The 23,468-nt window shown below is 41.1% G+C and overlaps 2 protein-coding genes across 6 annotated transcripts in view; one reads left to right on the top strand and one right to left on the bottom strand.

Annotated features, from left to right (window-relative positions):
• ZRANB3 (zinc finger RANBP2-type containing 3) overlaps window positions 1-3,961 on the top strand; it is a 43,668-nt gene extending 39,707 nt beyond the window's left edge. For 3 of the 4 annotated variants that reach the window (XM_071435411.1, XM_071435410.1, XM_071435413.1), the window contains one exon: window positions 107-3,961. In XM_071435411.1, the coding sequence (XP_071291512.1) occupies window positions 107-205 (99 nt within the window). In that variant the 3' untranslated portion in view covers window positions 206-3,961. The remainder of the gene's footprint in view (window positions 1-106) is intronic. The other variant, XM_071435412.1, reaches the window with a different exon arrangement.
• Window positions 1,750-23,382, bottom strand: RAB3GAP1 (RAB3 GTPase activating protein catalytic subunit 1). 2 transcript variants are annotated; one of them, XM_071435414.1, is made up of 25 exons: window positions 23,107-23,382; window positions 22,947-23,002; window positions 22,052-22,127; window positions 20,681-20,813; window positions 20,367-20,445; window positions 19,603-19,722; window positions 18,867-19,032; window positions 18,670-18,769; window positions 16,301-16,382; window positions 15,764-15,832; window positions 15,113-15,186; window positions 14,294-14,386; window positions 12,715-12,884; window positions 12,300-12,398; window positions 11,810-11,982; window positions 10,851-10,905; window positions 10,213-10,566; window positions 9,001-9,138; window positions 7,548-7,775; window positions 7,003-7,099; window positions 6,810-6,913; window positions 6,585-6,700; window positions 5,578-5,680; window positions 4,101-4,121; window positions 1,750-2,813 (listed from the first exon to the last, which is right to left on the bottom strand). In XM_071435414.1, the coding sequence occupies exons 1-25, from the start codon at window positions 23,233-23,235 to the stop codon at window positions 2,580-2,582; spliced, it is 3,069 nt and encodes a 1,022-aa protein (XP_071291515.1). In that variant the 5' UTR covers window positions 23,236-23,382; the 3' UTR covers window positions 1,750-2,579. The 2 variants fall into 2 exon arrangements, with proteins under 2 accessions (XP_071291515.1, XP_071291516.1); XM_071435415.1 differs by lacking the exon at window positions 4,101-4,121.
• Between the last annotated feature and the right edge of the window lie 86 nt (window positions 23,383-23,468).

Below are 23,468 nucleotides of genomic sequence, written 5' to 3'. Positions count from 1 at the left end.
TGTCTACTGCAAAGATAAAGACTGGAATTTAACTGTGAGCTAATGCTTTCTGCTGGACATGTTTCCAAGTATCAATACTCACTGAACCTGTCTCTCTCTTTTGCAGAGAACTGCAAAACAGGCCAAGGAAAGAAGCCAGCTGAAGAGAAAGTCTTTAGCTACAAAGTATGCCTGTGATATCACCCAATTTTTGGTGAAGAAGTAAAATGCACAGTACATTCAGGTACATTGTAACAGTGAAACCAATATAGTTAGTGTTTTCCTCTTGCACTGATTTAACAGAAATTGCTGGTATCATGCTGTTGGTAGAGAGAAGACAGTAAGGAATTAAACCAAAGAAATTATCTGTAACATCCAAAGTACTTGATCATCATGTTTTTAATGGCCCTGGTTTAAAGCTAGATTTCTGTGTATAACTTTAATGCTATTTTGAAGCATTATGGTTTCCTCTTGCAGGGTAGTTAGGGCTCCAAGAATTTAAGGAAGTTCTGTTGAACCTGCTGGTGGTATTACAGGGTTCAATTGTATTGGGAACTTCATGGACCTAGAAGATGTCTTAGTTTTAATTCCTTTTGTTACTCACATACCAAAACCACAGAATAAAATACAGTGATTATGACAGAAACTAGCACAAGTGATTTGTTTCCTCTAGTGCTGCTCACCCACAGAAGGCTAACTCCTGGCATGGGCCTGACTTACAGGATTTTGGTATTTAGAATTGATGTCAGTTGAATTCTGGTTTTATTTAAACCAGCTTGTATTGAAATGTTACTCAGGATAGGAAACATTAATATTAGCAATTATCTCATCAAAGGTCGTTTCTGGGAAATGCTACAGTCAAATTCTCCTTAATGAGATTGCAGAGATACTGGTAATTTTGGACTGCTTACCTGGCGTGCTTTACGGTTACTTTAAATAAACACAGTTCTTTTTCCTGATGATTTTTTTAATGCTCTGTCTCTCCTCCCCCCCCCAAATGCTGAGATGTAAGCTCATAAAGCAGAGCTCTGCACAAAACAGTGCAGGCCTGAAATTTCAACTACAGCTACTTAAAATAAGCTGAGTTATCCTTCTGAGAAAAATCTTTAAAGTTACAACTCTTGAACAGAGACAAAGACTGTTTAAGACAAGGTAAGAGTGCAGTATTTTCTACAGTCAAACTAACAGGCCTTTAGCTGTGTTGATGATGTTTGTGGTGTCTCAGTATGATAAAGGAATTACCTCTCCAGCACTTTAAATGACCAGGTAGGAATAGCCTGATAACCAAGTATGAGAGACTTTCAAGTTTCTGCAGCCTTTACAAGAGGCCACGCTGCAGTGTAATAATTATTTCATTAGAGAGAAGGACACCAGGAGTATTAGGGAAGAAGCTTAACTGAAATTTTACTTACTGGTAAATCAGGAATTGTTTGGTGTAATTAATTTTAAAGAAGCCACATAGTTAAAGAACAGCTACAGGTCTTTATCATACTTACCCTGATGTGTGAGGAAACACACAAACAGCCTGGAAAACAAAGTCTGTGGCAAGATTTTACCTTGCTAACTCTTCTTCATCCTGAAAAATGTATTTCTAATTCATAGAACTTTATGTGAGGAAAAAAGACACTGATCCCTGTCCCCTCAAAGAAGTTTTAGGGCAACACCTGGGATCCTGCTACTACCAGCAGAATTCAACTCTCTGTACTCAGTGTAGTCACAATGTCCCTCCTGGATCAGAGCATGCAAGGAGGGCATGGAAAAGCATGGGAATACTGAGAGCCAACAGCACGTTCATATTTATTGAGTAATGTCCACAATACTGTAGCTGTACATTTGTAGAGTAATGCTGATCTGCTGATTCTCATTCAAACAGATGAAGGTCACTGTAAAGCAACATTGGCACAGGTGGGGTGAGGGGCCAGAGGTGACAGAGCTGTCCCCTCCTGTCCCATCGATGACTGACAGGGAGTGCAGACAAATAGCCTGGGTTAAACACCAGTGAGTTGCTCACAGTGAAACTGAAATGACACCTCCGGGGTGTCATTTCCATCCAGCTTTGGCCCTTGCACCAAGGGAAGGATACAAAGGATCCCAACCCCTCAGTGATGCACTGCAGGCTGTCAGTCAGACTCACTGTCCACGTAGTTCTGTCTGGGAGAAGTGACGAGATCTGGACAACCAGGAGACTTTAGCACAAACTAGAGAATGAACTGTACACTTTAAATAAAAATGAGAATATTTCAGAAGCACTTGAAACAGCGATTAACCAAAAAAATACTGGGCTCTGTGATTATGATTAGTAATAAATATAAATTACTTAATGTTTTTATATATATCAATTTAAGTAGACTAATGTCACTTGATAAAGTCTGATCCTGAAGTGTAAAGCAGCACATTCTGCATGAATTTCAACATGAATATTTGCACACAGCCCATTCAGGTCCGTAATTAAGCTAATGCAAGGAAAGGAAAATACACTCCCTTGGGACAGAGTTTGAAACCACTCCTGGAGCCATTCCAAACCTCGGAGCTGAGTTGCAGTGGCCAGTCCAAGTCCTTGGGAAGCAGCGCTGCGGTCCCTCGGCAGCTCCCCGGCCGTGTCAGAAGAAGGTGGTGTCGGCCGAGAAGGCCCCCGCCAGGCGGAAATCCTCGCGGGTCAGCACGCTGTACATGCGCTGCGGCAGCGCCTTGGAGTAGGGGGCGGGCCGGGGCACCGAGGCGCGCAGGATCACCTCCCGGCCCGCGGGCGGGGGAAACTCCGACTGCAGCCCCTGCCTGCGCTCCTCCGGAGAGCCCGAGCGCCGCAGCTCCTCCTCCAGCGGCACGGCGGGCACCTGCGACAGAGCACAGCGACAGGGCAGCCTGCTGCCTGACACCGGGATTCACAGAGCTGCTCTCAGAGGAACACTAGAAATGGGGAACACGGCTAGAGGCTTTATGTGTACACACAGCAAAGCGCTAATGGGATGCTAGGAAATAAAGCGAACGTAACCAGATGGAAGAACCCTCATGTGGATGGTGAAGCTCTGCCCAGCTGAAGTTCTGATGTGGCAGTGTGAAGCAAGGGTTGTGACTGGAGGAAATGGCCCCTCCTCAGACAGGGTGCTCTCCTCAGCTCCCTGCAGCTACAGGAGGCCAAGGCAGCCTCCACTTCAAAATCATCAGTACCAATACTGCAGTCCTGACAGGCCATCTGCCTTTCAGACTCCAACACTACTGCAGGATGGGCTTTTCATGGCCAGAGAGCCTTGCTGAAATCCCTCTGCTGCACAATCGCAATTGGAGAAGGAGTTCATTCTCTCAGAGCCAGGCAGTAGCAACACTGACACTTGGGTACTGGAAGAAGGGCTGGCATGCCCACTAAACATTCCCTGATTACACATACCTATGGATACACACAACCCCACCAATACCCTAATAGGGTCCTTCCTAATCCAAGCATGTACAGCTCCAAACTGGCACCATCCCTGAGGTGTGGCAGAAGCCACTGGCTGCCCCTGTGGTCCCTTGCTGCTGCCCCTCTGCTCCCAGAAGTAGAGGGACCCAGCCCTGCAGGCTGTGCCACAGAACCCACCAGGGACAAGTGCCATGTGTTTCCCCAAGAACAGCTCAAGGAAACCAACAGAGAGGATCGTCCCTGTGCTACACTTCACACAGTTATCCTGCTTCTTTCCCAAATATCTATTGGGAAAGTTCCAGAAAGTTCCACACCTTCAGGAAGCACTAGTGTTGGGAATGCAGCATCCAGCTTATTGTTCATCACCACCTCCCCCCAAACCATCAACAAACAAACAGTGATGACAACAAAGAATATAAAGGCATGGCCACATATTTCAGCATCAGAAAACACCAATACACACTTGAATAAAGGTTTTTGTTTGGTTTGGTTTTTTGAAATACTTTTTTTTTTAAAAAACATTTCTCTCTCTTTTCACTATGCATTATTTGGCTCTGAAAATAAAGTGTGAATACAGAAAAACCATTCTGGAAACACAAAGTTACTTTTACGCTCAACATGTGAACACCAGTACAAACTAAATCTGGCTGCTGTACTATATCCACCAGAAGGTTCAGCTCTATGCAGAGAAGATGAGAGGGAAAGGAGGGACAAAGTTGGTTACCTCATCAGAAGATTCAGTCAGCTTGGAAAGGGATGAGAAAAGAACCAGTGATGAAAGACAGAAACAAAGGCAAGTCAGAGGTGACTTACAAGAGGTTAGGAGGAGACTGTAGGTTTAAGAGACATCATGCACTCCAAGAACATGCACTGGCTATCAGAATTTTCCTGAGAAAACTCAAGAACAGAACACATTATACACAGCTCAGAGAGGAGTCCAGGTTCAAAAGGTAATGAACAGGGAACTCATTTCACTTCTATTTACCAAACAGCTCTCTACTGAAATAACTCGTGGCAGGTTCAACACAAAGTGGGGTTTGTAGCAAGTTGGTTCCTGTCCCACTAAGAAACCTTAATTAACACTGCTAGTGGGAAATACCTGTAACCCTACTTTAGTTAGTGGCCTTTCAGAATAAAACCCTAGAAATTTGTGCACATCCTAAGGGTACTTAGTAAGATTTGAAAACCCACTCTCTTTAAAGAGGCACGTGCATATGTGTGCATCACTTACAGGGCTTTAAAGGGTAAATGTGGCTGGTTAGCAGGTTCAGTTTGCAAACACAATTTCCCTAGACACTGGAATAATAAAAGAAGTGTCCTGATTTTCATTCCTCAGAATAAGCATGGTCTGTTTTCAGAATGGTCCTTTTTATGCCGAATTGCAAAATACAGATTATTACAAAAGCATTGATCCCTTTAAAGTGTTTAACACCCAATCACAACATTTTTCCAGCAATTATTTCCAAATGGGATTTCAGGCTGCTACCTTGTTATTACCACTGTAGTGAAATATGAGTTAGAAAATCTGATGCTATAAACAGGTGTAATTCTGAGAGAAACTGAAGGCTGACTGCAGTCCATGAGGTTTGGAAATCAATACTTTCAGACTAATTATTCCAAAGACTGCTTAAGAGAGAAAGGCAACATTTATATCAATATCAGCAAGGGAAGGGTCTCCAGAAAACAGATGCAACACTGGCAATAGGTAAACTGAATGCAGAAACTGAAAAAGAACTGAAACTTCCTAAGCATGCTGGTTTCCAAAGAAAAAATCTCAAGTATTCCAAACATAAGCCTCAGTTTAGAAGTTACTGCTTCTAAAATATATAATATTATGACCAGTTTCTCTACATTCCTCTGTGAAACAATCAACACTTGACCTTGCTGTGATAAGGCAGAAATTTGTCTTGCTTTAATAGCATTACTGACCTTACTATTTGCAGTACATAAAGCATTACTGACACCTCTATCTACCCTGCTGGCTTCAACTGTTTAACATCCCAGCTCACTCACTCTTCTTTGGTCCTGCAAGGTTCTGTTACTGCCAAAATCATGTTGAACATCACAGAAAACACCTCAAGCACATATATGACAATACATGCAGAAATGCAGACAAAATACACTGGCACCATATGGTAACTCATTGGCTCATTCTGGTTAAATCAGGAGTGGCTGCAGCACAAGCCAGAGCTCTCTCTTACCCTCTGAGCATTCACAAACAGCTTGTGAATGATGCTGCCAGCAGGTCCTCTTCCTGCACCAACCACTGACACTTCTGGCTGCTCCAGGAGACTGTTTACAAATCTGATGGAACAAATGATTGAAAAGGAAAAAGGGATGGTTAATCTTTGGCCAGATCCAGTGTGCTGACCTAAATGAGCTGTTTCCTGTGCCAAGGCTTTCACCAAGCATCATTTGCTCAGGGTGAGAACTGGCAGATTCTCTTGCTTCTCTATTCTAAAAGTTTAAGGAAAAATTTCTCCTCTCAGTAACCTAAGAATGAAACCCAGGGTCATAAAGCAGATGTATAAAATCAACAGGAAAGCCTCCATGGTGTTGGCCATGCAGAAGTATTCACAATTTTCTTTAGCACACAGACATTGCTTGGGTCAGACACCACACCTCTGAACTCCCAACACATACTGCACAAATGTCATCTCTCCCTCCCAGCACAGCAGCAAGAAGTTAACTTGGCTTTTATAACATTATTCATCTTGAGCAGCAAGTAAATAACCTGACAGTAGGTAGTGATGCAAGGGAACATTCCTTGTCACTTCCCATTCAGAGCTGCTCAGTGATGTTTCACATCAACAGGGAGACAAGAATAAGAAAACAACTGTGGAAGAGGCTCTATCATTCCATAATATTTATAAAAAATAATAAATTTCTAGTCCTAATTTTAGGTATGATAATAGAGTTCATCAAATATACCTTTTATATATACAAAAAAAGTTAGTCCCCAGTACTGTCAAGATAAAACCAAATCCTATTAAAAAAACCTGGATCAAAGAGATGCTTAATTGGAGGAGCACTGAGGTACCCACACACATCATCTCTAGACAGTCTAGTGACAGGGATACCCAAATATGATTCCTAAGTATTTCTTTATTGTCACCATTGTCCTAAGTACAAACAAGAGCGTCAGAGGAAAAACAAAACAACACAATGAAAAATAAGAATTTGAAAAAAAAAAACAAAAACAAGTCACCTTTGTAGATCTTCTTTCTCCTCTTCATTTTCACATTTCTCTACCCCAAATTTTGCTTTGAGAGACCTTGCCCTGGCAATGATGGCTTCCACACTCATAATCTGAGCAATGATTTCCTGCAAGAGTTTAATAAAAGGGAAAATTAAAAACATGTTTTTTTAACATTGCCATGAACAGTACAAAAGTCAAGCAGGTTTTCAGCCCCAGCCAGTACAAAAGCCTTACTTCCAACTTCTTGTCCTCTGGACTGGGAAACCGTAGCACTTTGCTGGAATGGGATATTATCTGCTTAATAATCTTCTTAACTGAAGATATATCTTCTACTGTTTCTATTATAAGGAAAGAAACAAAGTTGTAATTATTGACTGCATCACTGTTCCCCCTTAAATATCTTAATAATTTATTAAACATTATTTACCTTCCTCCTTTACCTTGAGTACAGCTGCATGGATGATGCAAGGCAGGAGATGCCTTGCAAGGTCAGCTGGTTTCTGAACTGCAAGGTAATGAAGTACCTGCAACATTAGAAAATTCAATATTTTAGTGATCAAAACTACTTCCCACAGATAAGGCTACTTTGGAAAGATGAATTCACAAGAATGGAACACCACTGTAAGACCTGAGAGGCAGTTTTACATGAATCTGCCCAACAGGCTGGAATGAAACTAAAAATAACTGCATTAGGAAACTAAAATGTTCCTAATGTATATGCAGTTAAAAATCTGGTTTATTTACTAATCATTTAAAAAAATACCTAAGTAACATTGCATACTTTTACATATGTCAAACACTCTCCTGTACAGCAGCAGGAATTTCCCATCAACCCTAAGCCATGCACTAAACACTTCAGTAACTCCGAGGACACAGTGCAAGGGCCTGTCAGTGTTTAAACGCTGCAGGGAGGGAGGGAAGGGCTGCAGGGAGCATCACAGCCCAGACTGGCACCAGCCCCAGAGCTTTCACCTTCTCAGCCTCCCTGGTGTCATCAAAAAGCCTCTTCTGCCTCCGTGCTGGGACTGGCTTTGCTGTCTCCCAGGCCTCCACCCACATGTTGCTGGGGATCTTCATCCGGGCACTCAGCTCGCCCCTGATGACTTTATTCCCCTTCTCATCGATCACTTCCTCCTCGATGTAGTCCCGGGGTGAGTACCACCTCACAAAATCCTCCAGACAACAGCCAGGGTTAGCTGCCTGCAGGGAAGAGAGGACAGAAAATGTGTTCCTGAAAAATCCTATAAAAACACAACAGCCTGAGTAGGAGGGAAATATGGTTTAGTGGGTAGAGCACAGAGTAAAGACAAAACTCAGGAAATTCTTTTGTCCACAGCCAACAAACTGTACAGCAGGACAGAGGGAATAAATCATAAACCAAGACAATGGCAAGGGGTAAAACCCCCATCAGCAGCAGCAACAACAAAGAAAATCATCTTCTCATCACCTACTATATGTACATTCATTACATTTATCAGTTATTTCAGGCAAGCTCAAAATTATATATACTGTTAAGATTCTACCTGGCACCTGCTACATGCAATAAATAGGAATTTTCACTAAGCTTATCCCATTAAAGACTAAAAGAATCAGTGGGCTGCCTAAGTATGCTTTCAGCACTGACTTTCCATCTTTTAACATTCCAATGACAACATTCTTCTTCTTTTGAAAAGGAACTTTAAAGAAGTATCTTCCCCAAACAAAAAAAACTTCATTCTTCATAGATGCAATATGACCACAATTAACTACATCTATAGGTCCAGAACATAAAAGGAATCCCAGATTTCTATTTGATGTACCTATGAAGTGTATACTTGTGCTTCTAATTATAGTTCTCTACTTTTACTTTGAGATTTTAGATTACTTACACCATATATATTTAATATGCCATGAGTCCCTGTTAATAAAGTGATTTCTGTTATACTATAAATACTCGAACTGTACAGCACATAATATCCTTTTACCATAAAGACTGCAATAATTAAAAAGATATATATGGCTATTTCATTACAAAATCTCCAATCTTTTTAGTGTTGAGCTCCTGTGATGACAGCAGTGGATGTGCTCTTAGCTCCCTCTGCAGAGCTCAGACAGGAAATGAAGCCCAAAACCACAGTTAGTCCAGTCCCAACCTGATGAATGTCTGTTTTAATTCACAACTGATCAATTGTATGTTTGATGTGCTTTTTCCCTTCCCACAGACATTTTGTAAATTTACTGGGACGTTACAGTGTAACAGATCACATCCTCATAGATTTTGAAATGTGCCAAGAGTTTTCCTGATAGGTTTCTATTTTCAACTTGAAACTAACTGGGAACTGTTTTGTGGAGAAAAAAAAACCCATAAACCTTCAGGCCTGTCCAACACACTCAGGAGGGACAGCTGACTGAGGAAGCAAGCAGTGTACTGTCACAGCAGCGCTACCTTGAAGGACTCCATGTCGGAGAGCAGGCAGGCGCTCTGCATGCGCGCCCGCAGGTGAGCGCCCTCCGCCGACGTGCCCAGCTTGGCCAGCACCTCCGACTGCTCCTCCAGCAGGTCCTCGGTCATGGGGGCTGGCTCCTGCGGCAGGAAACACTCTGGGTTACTGACAGCCCCTCCTGGAGACGGTAAGGGCAAGGGAGGAGAAGCAAGAAGCTCCTTCTCAGCCCTAGTTCATTCTGCTTCCTTTGTACTCAGAGGAAATGATCGCAACTTTCCACTGCCTAAACAGTTCAGCCTCAAGTTGTGCACCTGAAGAGGACAGCAACAAAGAAACTACACAGAGAATTACCTGGAAATAAGGTAACAATATAAGGATATATTGCTAAAATGCCAAAATCCTAATGAAATCCTGGAAATGTTTGACTGGTTCAATTTTGCTGAGATGGATGAAAATCTACCCAAAGCAATGCAGAATTTTTGTTGTCAATACTATCAGCACATAATTAATTGAGAACATTTTGCCTGACTACTCTCTGCTCATACATTTTACCCAAGCAAAGCAACACTAATTAGAAGTAATTTCTCCCAGGAGAATGAAAACCACTGTATTCTTCATGCATGGCTGATTTCAAACTACTTTCTGTGACAGTACCACTTCCTATTTCATCCCTGGTCACTCTGCAAGAAAGCTTGTTGATGTCAGGTAACATTTCTAGTTGTTTGATAATAAACCTGCTGTAGAGAATGGCACCAAACCAAATGACTATGGCCTTTTAGATGTGAGAGAGAAATTATGAGAAAAACAAATAGAGCAGCAAAACTGATCCAGTACTATGCAAAGTCAGGCAGAAATCTCCGTGGTGCAAGGACCACAGCAGCTCCTATTTTATAGAAAAGAAAGTAAGGAGGGGATGGAAGATGCCTCGAGAACTGGAAATAAAAAGAACCCCATACTTAAGGTAGGCAAGGAATTTTAATTCTTGTTTAAATATATTGTTTGGAGTGAAATTTGGTACACACACTCACTCTCAAATAAAACAAAGAACGTGTGAGATTAGCAGCCTCATTCAGTTTTAAAGATTAAAAACAAGGTATTAGGTCAAACACACCCAGCAATTTTAACAACAGACAAGGCTGTAACCTGCAAACTGTTGCAGTTTCACAGTCCCAGGTGAGGCACGTTCTGTGTGCTCTCAGCTCCTGCTCCCTCACCTGTGTTATGGGAACGTAGAGAGGCTCTCCTGGATGCAGCAGCATCAGTTTTCCATGTGGGTGCAAACGACCTTCTGGTTTTAAGTTTACAGACTCTTTTGCTCCTTTCTTGCCATTTTCCTGTCCGTTTCCTTTAAGATCTTCTGTGTCACTGAGACATTCAAAAAACTCCTCTTCACTGTCACTCCACGATTCCCAAGACTTGCCAAATTCTTTTTCCTTATCAGGGTTATCTCCAGAGTGGTCTCCTCCTTTGGCACCATCACCAGAAGCACCACCAGGTGAACGATCAGACATGCTGCCCCTTTTCCCCTCATCTCTTGCTTTCTTCCTTTCAATGCAACAATTTAGCATCTAATTTAACAAGTTAAAGGAACAACAAAAAAAATTGTTCAGCAATTATTTCCCTTATGGAGACAATCATACAGAAAAACCTGTAGAGCCACTGAAAAGGTCTTACAATTCTAAAAGATAACAATCCCACTGAACTTGTTGCTGTAACAGAATTTTTCTCAAGAAATTAATTCCATGCCCAAAAAACACAAGCACAACTAAATCTACAAAACAATGTATTTAACTAATCATTGCTATAATTTTGACAGTAGGAGAAAAATAATTCTTAAATTTGGGATATTTACCTGAAGTTTCTGGTGCAGTAAACAACATCTCAGATCTGGAGCGCCATTAGCTAATCTAACAAAAGGTAGAAGTGTAACCATTATCAATTATAAAGTTGAATCTTTCACACATATGTGGTCTTAAATCACACAAAATCTAGAAGAGGGACAAATACCCATATTGAACCCACTCCCACCATTTCAACTACACAGCTCTTCTATTATCTCAACAGCCAAACCCAGAATTTAAATTACATGCATTTCCCAGAGGTCATTCCAGGAGCTCAGAGATCACTCACACTAGTGTGAAACACCCTGCATTCCTGGTCAGTTTTCCAATTGGAAGTTGAAAAGGTAACTGCTTTCAAACAGGAATTAAGCATCTTTGACTGTACTTTTAAAACTGGAGTCATTGCTATACATTTCAGCTTCTATTTTACCTGCTAGTGTAACCATTTCAAAGTACAAACTAGTGACTAAATAGCCAGTCTGTCACATCAACAAAAAACCCCAAATCCCAACCAAAACACCAGAACCCTAAAAGCAGGGTATGCTATTGCTCTACCTCATCTTGAGAGAGCCCCTGGTTTGGTCTGTCCCAAGTTCTGCTGCAGCAGACAGAACCTGGAAGGGCTGGAATACCTGAAAAGGCCACTGCACCAGCAGGGCCTTGGAACAGCTCCCTTAGAAGAGAGGTGAAACTACACCATAGTAAGTTTTTTTCCCCATCCTCACTCACACAGTGGAATGAAAGTCTAAGTCAAGCTTCCCCAGGCATCTGGAAGTTTTCAAAGGAGGGCACAGATGCTTGTCCTTACTCCCTGCCCTTTCTTTCATTAAGGAAGTAGGGTAATAAAAACAGAGATAGCATTTGCAATTAAAAAAACCCCAAAACTGTGTGTTTCGAAGTCACAGTGACCCCACTCAGCTCCTGGAACAAAGAACATTTTCTATGACCAAGGAGCAAGAGCAAGTCTCACCCTGGAATAAGGTAGTTGTTCTCCCATCTGTAACGCATTTCCAGCACAAACTCTTGCCAAAGATGTGCCACTCCTTTGACTCCTCCGTGGTAGAAGTTTATCATACAAAGACACAAAGCTAATTTGTATGTCAGACTGTCAGATGGAGCAGACTTAAACTGACTGAAGAGATTCTAGGGAAGAAATAAAAGAAAGCAAGAAATACAGAAACAATGGCATTGTTTTCCAAAACCATGTGAGCTCTTTCCTATTTGTAAGTGTAAGTGGCTAAGCAACATTTTAAACTTAGAAAATACCAAAAACTACAGTATTTGGAAGAAAAAAGGAATTCCAAGGAAACAGAAATCATCACTATTTCTACCCAGAGATTCCACAAAGGTAAATTCATCTTTTCAAAAGGTAAGTATTACAAGATATAGAGCAAGCACAGCAAAGTCTATATAAAACACTCAAAATTGCCTTCTCTCTTGTGTCACTCAACAAAACTTACATAATCTTCATTCTCTGGAGGAGGATTGTTTCCTGCTGAAGTGCTGGCTCTGTTTTCAAATACATCTGCAAGTTTGTCAGCAGCATCAGGAAATAAGAACTTGAAGAAAAAAAAATTAAACCTTCCATCAGTATGGTTTTCCTGCCTTTTCCACTTTCTCTATAAAGTTACTGCTGGCTTCACAACAGCAATCCCTATAATTAAAATTGTTAGCAGAGTTCAGAGATCAGTTTTAGCCCACTTATAGTACACAGACTTGTAATAACTTGGGCTGTTCCCAGAAGCTGATAAATGCAATTTGAGCACTGGAACTGACATCAGATATCTTTAAATCTGCCACAGGCTCTAAAGCAAATGCATCAGTGTATGAAGTGCATGTGCTCTCTGAATCCACGTGCAGGGACAGCTCACTCACCAGGAGAATGGTGTTGAGCACATCATTGTTCAGAGGAGACTCATCCACACCTCTGTGCTTGCGGATCTTCTTCTTGGCACTGTGAACCATATTTGTGACTGATAATTTGGGGATTGGGACTGGTGCTGGCTCCGTGAGCTTTGACAGCGCATGGGTGATATCAGCGACCTCTAGCAAATAAAATACAAACAATTAGAACAAAATAAAATAAACCCCCAAGCACTAGAACATGTCTCTTCAAGAGTTCACCTGTCTTAATCAGCCTGTTTATCTTGTATTAATATTTAGCTCCTTGTGAACCTCTGCTGCCAGGTTCCCGGCCTGACATTCACTGTTCTTAGCTAATACAGGCAGCAGAAGGAGGTCACAAATGAGTCACAAACTGTCCCTGATTTAATTCACCAGATGAAGTCTAGACTGAGCTGGCTGTAGGTAGTGCCTGCTGTAGCAGCACTGCTATTGCAGAGTTACCAAGAGAGTATCCCAAAAGCCTGCTGAAGACTCAGTATTTAAACCTTGTTTATAGAGACCAAGAAACACACTGCAGGTAACAAAGACTGCTCCAGCATATGCTAAAGCTTTAGATAAATATTAAATAAATCCTGTATTAATCACTGGCCTCATATACTGTAAGCACGACTCTGTTTTAAAAAGAGTCCTCAGGGTAAACTTCTCAAATCAAAAGACTGGGTTTTTTTCAGACCTACTGCTGGTAAACTCTAGAATGTCTCTTACAATAAACTGAATTAATATTGTTATAAGGAAAGCTGACAAATTTAGGTGAATAATTAGGAGCAGCCTGAAAAAGCCCAGTGCTAAGAAGGGCTAAAGGAACTGTATGCCAAGCACTATGAGTTATACACACCCTCCTCAGTCTAACACCTTTTTCAGCTCACTAGCAAGCTCCTTCTTCAAAACTAAGATCAAGTATAACCAAGGAAAATACATTGATACAGACCTTCCATACAGAGGGAAGAACAGGTGACAAGCAGCAGGAAGAAAGGGAATTTTCACAACATACATCAAGAAAAGCCAAAGAGAGGGACAGAGACATCAAAAAGATGGCACTATTTATATAGTTGGGATAAAGCCTGAATGCTGGTCAGATAATTTGGGAAGTTTTAATTTTCTTTTTTTCCTCAAAAGTCATTAAAATGGAGAGGATGAGAGCAAAACCTTTCAAACAGATGAAAGACTCTTTAAACTGGCTGTTGACGTGTACTACAGAGTATAATAAAAAGGAGAAAGAAGTGGAAAAAGCAAAAATACATAAAACTATACAGACAAATCTGATGTGTCCTATAACCAACTCTTGTACATTCTGGTTACATTTTAAGCTTTTCTATTCTTGTAAAAAGAAACAGACACAACATTAACAGAGGCAGTTGTCCCTCTGGGACTCTGGGAGCTAAACTTGTCTAGAATTCATGAGAAATCTCACCATGAAGCCCTGGCCAGAAAATTCCCAGGAGTATGTGTAAGAGTTATAAATACCAGTCAAGATAAGGGTACAGGGAAGGTAAACTAGCACAAAACAATTAAATACATGTAACACAAATCAACTGGATTTTAGTTTTACCTTTTCCTTCCTCATCAAATGCAGACCTTCCAAGTATCTCATCCGTTGACTCCTTCCGACGACAAAGCTTGAAGAACTCAGTAAGGAAGTCCCCTGGCAGAGGAACAAAGCTCCTGAACTCAGCCAAAATTCTCACTGAGCAATGAGCCAACACTCTAAATTATTCCCCAAGGACAGTAATTTTTATCTTTTCTTCTCAAAGAACATCTGATAATTTGTTCTGAAGCACAAATATCTTGTGCACAAAACCCACATAATTAAAGCTTAGGTAAATGCACACCCAGGCAGCTCTTGGCCATCTCTCCAGAGTACAGCTCTGCCTGCAGTTTAATTCACCCAAAACAAGATGAAACTTGGAAAGTTTTGAAGCCCTTTTCCCCACAAGCTTAAAGGCAAGGATGGACAGAGGAGCACAGCTCTCCAGAAGTATTAATCCTCCCTGTCAGAAAGGTTGGTTGAACTAAGGAGATGGATACATGCAAAACACACTTAATAAAATGGGAAGATTCTAGGAAATCTAAATTTTCACAGAACACAGAGAAAATTCTTATTCTCTGGAATCTGGTGAAATAAGAATAGCAATGAATTTCACCATACACAGACACAGAATAAACTACAACAGGAACTTATGTAAGTACAAAGCTTGTACAGTGCAAAGCTTGTGTTCTTGAAAAAGAAACCCAAAATACTATTCACTCAAAAAAATGAGGGAAGTGAGCAAACAGGCCATCAGGTAATCAACAACTCAACCCTAACTTCATAACTTGGTAGTTTTAGTTTAAAAGCTGCAAGAGAAGACAGGAAATTGTGATGTCTTACCCAACAGACACTGAGGGTTATCTGCTTTTCTAACTCTCACAGACCACTGGGGTGCTTGAAGTGGATCCAGGTCACTTGGGAAAAAAAAATTGAAAAAGAAAAAAGAAGAAAAAGAAAAGAAAAAAAGAAAAAAGAAAAAAAGAAAACCAAATGCCACTGTAAGTATTGGAAAGATGAGTATCAAACTCTCAATAAATGCCATGTGAGATCACCACGTTACATAGGAGAACATGACAAGCAAGAGTCCCTGTTCTCATGGGTGTGCATGACATGAACAAGGAACACTTCTTCCTCTTTAGCAGAAAACCTGGATGAGTTTTTGGGAGAGGGATATCAAGCAGTGAATTGTTTTTACCTTTCATGCTCTACTATAATCTTTTCCAAGAAATATGTGATACACAAAATTTTCAAGTCTAACATGAGAATATGCTCAAAACCAGGGGTTTGTGTTCTGTTGAGATTACAACACAATAATATTTTCTCACAGAAATGTATTTCAAAAGGTGTTTTCCCAAATGTTCTACCAGCTGACATTAGCATTCCTCAAAATGGGTTCTTTTCCACACGTGAAGCCACACAGTGTTTGAGATGACACTAAGATGCAGCAGTGAGCAAAAAAGCACTCATTTGCAACTCAGGCCAGATACTTACGAATAAACATCGTTGTCAACAACTATCCCTTCTGCAAGGTGAGGCCATGTTGTAGCTAAATGCAGCTCACTGAAACAAAACCAGATTTCAGTCTTTAAGCAGCAGAACGTTTTCCCTTCACCACAGTTAATGTTCTGAAAGGTATTTGTGATAGCTCATATTTTATTCTCTGTTTGTCCTCCAGTAAGTTTTCTCACTGCATATATGAGAGCAAGTCCAACCTTTGCACAAAAGTACATAATTTTTAAGGTTTATCTTGAGGTACATTTCAAGATAATAATTTCAGAGATAAATGGGGTACTGCAGAAGTTTATTGTAAAACCCACATGAGCTTGAATCTGAATATCATCAATTTTACAAATGGCCTTATTTGTTATTAAACCATTACCCTTCACAGATGTTTCTGATGCACTTGAATAATTAAGTATCTGTTGGACATGCTAAGTGGCAGGTTGGCAAAGCTAAGATTTGAAATAACACACCTTTAAGTCCTCCATTAAGAAATTTATAAACCAGTTTTCTGAACTCTTCTCTTACCTAATAGGATCTTCACAGGCACCAAATGGTAACTTCCCAAATTCCAGGCCTCCAACTTCTCCCCCAACTAGAGCATCTATATCTGGAGAAAAATCAACACATTTTCCATAAAGAATTTGTGGAACATTTGAAGCAGCCAATCACCTTATTTCACTGCAAAGACTGTAACTTGCAGGATGACCAGAGAAGGTGACTGAGCTAGGAGAACACAATCCTAACATAGTCAAAGTAATTGCTTCCAACAGGAACTGAAACAGGACATTCAAAGGGACAGATACAATTCTTGTCATTCCTGTTGAGGGGAGGTTATTCCCTTCATACAGACAGTGATGATAGATATAAAGACAGCCCTAAAGATTCAATGTTGGCACAAGAACAGACACAAAAGTGCCATAAAAATGCTTGGGCAGGAAATCAGTTCCAAGCAGAGAAGGAAGACTGGGAGAGCAACTCTGCAGAGTGAAAAAACAACGACTTTTAAAAGTTGACAATTTTATCAAAAGAGGACTTAATCAAATAATCTGGGGGATTCCCTGTAGTCCCAGGTACTCAGAGATGCCTCCCAGCACCCTCAGGCACTTTCCATGGTATAGCCTTCAAATACATAAATCAAAACCAGACAGCCTCCACTGAACAAAAATTAAAGTGGGCAATAATAATAATGTATTGTAATGCCATTATAATAATGCTGTTACAGCATCTGATCTGCAATTTTAACTGCATCTGGCAAACTGTTTACAAACAAAACAAGTGAGGGATTAGCAGATGAAGTACCTGGATAACTTAATTACATAATTTCTTCTGCAGAGGAGATAAAAGACATTGAAATTCTTTGGTTTTATTTGAGAAGAGCTAATTGAGTGATGGTATATAATCCTCCCAGTGAACATAAAACCACAACTGCATGTAGCAAGAGCAGTAAAACTGATGCTGTCCATCTCCAGGTTCTGCAACACACTTTGACACCCTTAACCACAACTCTGCTGCTAAAGGAGTGGAAGTTATTCAAACTGCTCCAATCAAGAAATATGATCAGAGTGATACAACTCATCCATGACAAACCTGAGATCCTGACTTAGTGAATAACTACAGCAAGGCAGAGAGACTACAGAAAATAGATTTTGTCTGCAGAAACAATAAAAAGATAAAATCTGTGGAATTCATTTCCCAAGTTCTTTAGGTAAACTTGGTTAACCAAAGAGGAACTATCACTTAAAACAGCACTGATTTTCTAATAAGCAGGACTCTCTTTAAACATGTTCAACATACATTCCTCAGCTACAGAGCACAGAATCAATCTCACTGCACAGTTCTTCAAAACATGGGATTTTGATTACTGTCCTTTTTTAAGCAAAGGAAAGCCAAACAATTAGAAAAGCAAGGCCACATGAGTTCTGTCTCTCCAAATGTACCCTAAATACCTCAAGCTTGTTATGTAAAATTGCTACCAAGCCAAGGAAAGAACTGGGGCATTTTAACTGTTCCATCACCTTGTACCTAAAACACCACATCAGTTAAGGAGGAACTAATATCTACCTTTTTCCTGTGGGTTTGTTTACCTTTGAAAAGTTTATCATTTATTTTCTGCTACTAACTATACAGAAATATTTCTGTTAAAACCAAATCCTTGATACTCAAGGAAGACAGCACCACCACCAAGAATAAAAGAGATCATTTTGAGACTACCAAACCAGTAACTACCTCTGTTTTTCCTAAACAGCATCACTATGGCATAAATTTATCAAGTCTGCTTTATATACTTTAAATTTAAGACTATACATTATTCCTACCCTTCATGCAAGGCTACTATAACAAAAGGCTTGTTCAGAAATTCCTCCTGCATTAAACTTAGTATTGTGTCAACAATAATAAAAATCCAAACCTTTGCCTCAAGTGAGGTCCATACAGTATTTTCTGCTTTTCCCACTGTTAGTACACTTAGACAGTGAAGTACCAAAGTAAGGTACTTTATGGAAACAACTGACAAAAACTCCCACAAGGTATTAGCATCTTCTAGAATATGAATCTAAACATTTACCTAAGAAATCCAGGGCAGAATTCTTCACAGATTCAGTCACTCTTTTCATTCCACATAGATACCACTATTTTAGAAACATCATTGTATCTCTAAATGCTGACTAATCCACATTTCCAGGCACAGCCCTACCAAAAACATCTGTCCCAGCCATAAGCTACAACCTGAGAGCAGCTTTAAGCTGGCTGGCTTATCATACAGGGTGGGACTGGACTGAAGCCTTTCCTAGCAAAGCAGAAAATGCTAGAATTCTTCTGGCAAGATACACAAATATTTTCTTTAGCATTCTTTGGCTGTCTGAAAATGAGTTATTCTGAGGACACAAGTCTCCTACCTGGTGGCTGCTGTGGCCAGAAGTACTGCTGCCAGTCCTGGAGCACAAAGGTAAGGCGAATAGCCATGCTAACTGGAGGCAGAGGTGTTAAAGGGCAGCCCTTCAAAATACCAGAGAACAAATCCAATGTAAAGAGCATCCTCTCAAACACTCTAGGGGTTGAACATAAATGATACATGACATCAGTTTGTACTTACAATCTTGGTTTTGAAGATGTCCAGCAGCCCTGACAGGTGGGTGTACTGGCTGGGCACCTTGCGCAGGTGAACCATCTCAAAGTCCGTGCGCACGCCCGGGCCCTGGCACTCCCCCACGTACATCCGGCGCCACTTGTGATGGATCTGCACGAACAGGGGCACCTGACTGCACGACAGGAATACTGCACATCATTCAAGTGTCCTGCTGCCTTGCAGTCTCTAAAACCAGCTGAATATCCTAGCATCATTTCATCCTTTAGATTTTCTCTTAGACCAACACACTTTGAAACACTTGACAGGAATCACAGAAAATCACTGTTAATGTCATTAAACAGAATGCCCAACAAATTCCCAAGCCATAACCACAGCCCACTTCATGACTTCACTTACCTCATTTTCAGCCTATATAATTTTTGAGGAAGATTAGGAAGTTACTGTTACTACAGATAGGGAAGAAATCCCCTTGCTAAAGCGATGTTTTATAAATTACATATTATTCCTACAATTTCTAGTAGCTTTTAACAGCCCTAAAGGTTTTTAAAGAATAATGAAAATAAACAAAACATTGATTCAATCTTTACACATGGGGATTTTTAAAATCCTTCTCTAACAATATTACACAGATAAACAAAAACCTCTGAACGTATTTTGCTAACAATTTAATACATTTTTCCTCACCAATGCAGTATGCTGGAGTTTTATGTGGACATGTAAAAAGGTTTATGCTTTCACCTACCAGCCAGTGTTGCCCAGTGCAATGGAAATGGAACTCAGCAAGAGGTTGCACTTGGATTCACTAATAACAGCATCGTTATTCGCAGCCGGAGCAATAACCACAAACTCACGTAAGCCGTACCTTGAGAGACAAAGAGAAAAAAGCACTTTTCTAGTCCCTGGCAAGCCAGCTGAAACACGATTCTTAAAAAATATTGTGACCTGGAGAACCTAATTGTCACCAACAGACTGTGAAATCTGTTCATGATGCAAGTACCTCTTTATTTTTAGAGAGGTCAAGAACTGAGTGGGTATGGGGTGCTGCAGATCCTGAACTCACAAACCACCTGAGTGTAACAGAATTCCATCACTGTAATGTGTTTGACTGGGAGCACTTCCAGCTCTAGCAGTCCTGAGGTTTTCCAGTTTATGTTCATAATGACTGAAAGTGTTTATACATAAAACCAATCTCTCCAGAACAAATCCTATTACGTGCTCAAGATTTGCATTACTAAGAATATAATTGTTGTTTGTTAAGGTGGTGCAGATTTCCTTTTTAAGAATGTACCTAAATATTACATATATAAAAGCCTGGTTAATATATGAAATTGAGACAAATATTTGGGGGGAAAAAAACCCAAAGATAGGCCCACTATAGCAGGCTTTTTCTGCACTTTTGTCTTGTGTCTAGTCTAAAGAATCATTTTACTTAAGCTTCAACTGATTGTGCCAGATTTGCCAGCTGCTATGCTCATTTGCAGTAGAGATGAGAGGCAGCACACATACCATCTCACCAGACAGTGGGCTCGAGGAGGAAAGTCATTGTTCATGCACAGCAAGTCCTGCATTGGCAGAGGAAGGGCATCTGTGACAAAAATTGATACATGATCAATGTATCATCACATCCATCCAGCTCACTTACAACTGCCCTCTATTAGCACTGTGTGAATGCAAAGCAAACTAAAAACAGAAATGTCAGATCACACTCATCAGACCTCAGAAAATCCCACACAGACACAAATCAGCACACTGTGGACTCCACATTCTGACACTGTCTTCTGGCATTATCCTTACAACTATGGAAGGGAACTATCAGATACCTTCTCCCAGCTCTTCTTTCCCATCTTTGTCACTGGGTTCTTGTACAAGATAATGATGGGTAACTGAGAATTTGAAGTCTGCAAATGAAATTTCATCTGATTTCTCTTCCCATGTTCCTGTGGTAAATATACCCTGCATATAAAAAAAGAAGATATTATCTCATAAATTTAGGTTAACATTTATTAGTCTTTAAAAGTCTTTAAATTAGTCTTTCAAATATTGCCTATGTGATCAATAATGTTTATTCACACTTTTCTACAGCCTAATGGCCTGGCATGATTTCATTTCAATAAGCAATTCTCAAAGCTCTTCATTATAATGGTAGCTGGCTGCTAAAATCCATGTTGCCAATAATCATGTTCATTCCAAAAATCAGATATCATCTTGCAGTCTTCAGAACTATATGGCAATAAAGATTTGCATCTTCCCATATGCAACTGTACATCTGTTACAGCCTCAGCTTTGCCCAGAGACAGAAGTTTCCCACCTGGGATTTCATCTATATCTAAACTGTTCTCTGCAAATATTACCTTGATATTTACCTTCACCAACAAGTGATTGTTTTTACCTACAACTTACAAAACTTGTGTAAGAATAATTAATTTTTAAACAAAAATACAGCATGGGAATGTCTAAAAAATCAGCACCACTGCTCCTACTAAAAGCAACTTGGACAATCCTTAGATCTTACAGGGTGTTAGGAAAAGAGCTCTGGTCTAGAAAAGAAGACATGTAGGAATACAGGGACAGCTAAAGTGCAATTTATTAGATGACATAAGTTTTATTCCAAATACTCTGTACCTGACTAGAATGAAAAGCAATGAGATTCCCCTGGAAACACAGCAGCCATTCCACACAAACCAGCTGAGTTTATCTGCATTACTATGCAGAAGAGCTCAGCAATTTCCTCTGCATTTCACAGGACTGAGAAAGCATCACAAAGGCTCTAATTAGACTCTGAAAAAATCTCTCCCATCTATGAAACACACTGAGTCACAAGTAGCACTGTGCAAACCTCAGCCATAAATATATGAGGTGTGACAAAGGCACAAGGCAGGACAAAAAGATTCCTTGGGTATTTAGAGCAGCTTCAAGCATGTTTCCAGATTCAAACTTCGAATTTTAAAAAAATCTCTAAGCACTACAGGAAGATCCATCTTTGTCAGGTAAACAGCCTGTTTGGCAGATGACCCACCAATGAATTTACAGTAATTGTTTGTCAAATTGACACTTCTACAAGTGAAATTCCCTAATGAAGTTATTATCTGCCACACCTACAAAAACAGCAATAGATGAAATACATGTGTACATTATTGTATTACTAATTAGCAATTCAAATTCTACAGGAAAATTCAGAAGCAGTAACTGACCTTCTCTAGAGGTTTGCCTGAAGAAATCCCAATAAGTTTCCAGTCATTGAGTACTTCTTCTATTTTTGAAATAAATCTATTAGGAGGGAAAAAGGCATTAATATTTGCTGAACACTAAACCTGCATTATAATACAGCCACCTCAAAGCAGACAGTGTTGTTCTGCTATGGTATTCCTTAGAAAAGCCCAAAGAACAAACAAACACTACAAGTATCACAGTAAAGCCAGAAAAACTGCTTCCTTGTACACTAAACAGTCTTCCTGTGCTTAAATTTCACATAACAGTTACTTTTAGCTGTGAGCATCTTTTGACTGTTTTAAGAATCTCACCTTTCCTTTTTCTGGTACTGCAGCACATAACAGCTGTAGCACGTAACTCCTGTTTCATTGTTAACAGATAGATAATCATTTAAGACAAAATTATCACTAAATTCAGATTTTAAGTGCAGCACTTGAAATCTCTTGTCTCCTGTCATAAACGTTATCATTGCTGGAAAAAGCATTTAAAAAAATAATACATTTAAAGTACAAGAGCGTTCTTCGCCTTAAATTTCTTCGTACATTGTTCTACTAACTTTTAAAGGCTTCAGCTATGAGATGACTGTCTTAACAAGTCAGCTACTTAGAAAATGCATAAGCCTTCTGAGTGTATATTCTAATCCCTTGCAAACAGGTATTAAACCGGACCTTAAGTTCAGAACCAGCTCGACTAGAGCCTCTTAACCCGCTCCTCGGCCGCGGCCTGAGCCTAAGGCGGAACAGCCGGGAACAGGCTCCGGGAAGGGCTCCGGGTGCTGCCGGCCGGGCGGAGCGGCTGCCCCGGCAGCAGCGGCCGGGCCGCGCTCGGCGGAGACCCCGGGCACTTCGCGCCGAGTGAGGGGCGAGCAGCACCTACCTCTCCCACTCGGAGGCGGTGGTGAAGTCCGTGATCTCGAACACCTCCGACTCGGGCTGCGGGGAGAAAGCGAGAGAGGCGGTGAGCGGAGAGAGCAGGGGGAGGCAGAGGGACAGGCGGGGGACAGGGAGCGGGCGGGAGCAGCGGGACACACACTCACTTCGCTGTCCGCCGCCATCTTGCGCCGCTGCCGGCCCCCCCCAGCGGCGGAGGCTGCCGGGAACGTGGCGGAGGGCGGCACCTCCTCAAAGCCCGGACCTCCCTCACATCCCGGCGCTCCTGGGCTCATTCGCAGCACGGTTTCCCCGCACAGTGCTTCTCTTGGGCTCTCTTTCTTGTCGCGGTGGGGCTCCCGCACAGCCCGGTTCCTGTCTCCCCAGGCTCCCCAAGCCGTGTCTCTCTTTCCCGGCCGGCTGCAGCCCCTCACGGGACGCCCGCGGGCGCAGTCGCTTCGCACCGGCGCGAAGCTAAAGCGGGGATGGCTCCCACAGATTCTCCGTCAGCGAGAGTCGAGAAGGGCTC

The sequence above is a fragment of the Agelaius tricolor genome, unplaced genomic scaffold, assembly GCF_023055355.1.
Source record: "Agelaius tricolor isolate 1412-34295 unplaced genomic scaffold, bAgeTri1.0.p SCAF_10, whole genome shotgun sequence".
Lineage (NCBI taxonomy): Eukaryota > Metazoa > Chordata > Aves > Passeriformes > Icteridae > Agelaius > Agelaius tricolor.
Note: the sequence above shows the minus strand (reverse complement) of the source record. Positions and strands in the feature narration are given on the sequence as shown.

What these genes read in the sequence shown, in the direction of transcription:
- RAB3GAP1 (XM_071435414.1), bottom strand. Translation starts at nt 23,235, where the DNA reads ATGAGCCCAGGAGCGCCGGGATGTGAGGGAGGTCCGGGCTTTGAGGAG. An exon ending in TCTACGTTCCCATAACACAG is followed by an intron (nt 9,139 to 10,212) that starts GTGAGGGAGCAG and finishes TTCCTGCCGCAG; the next exon opens with GAGCCAGCCCCCATGACCGA. An exon ending in TGACTGAATCTTCTGATGAG is followed by an intron (nt 2,814 to 4,100) that starts GTAACCAACTTT and finishes GCTCTGTCGCAG; the next exon opens with GTGCCCGCCGTGCCGCTGGA.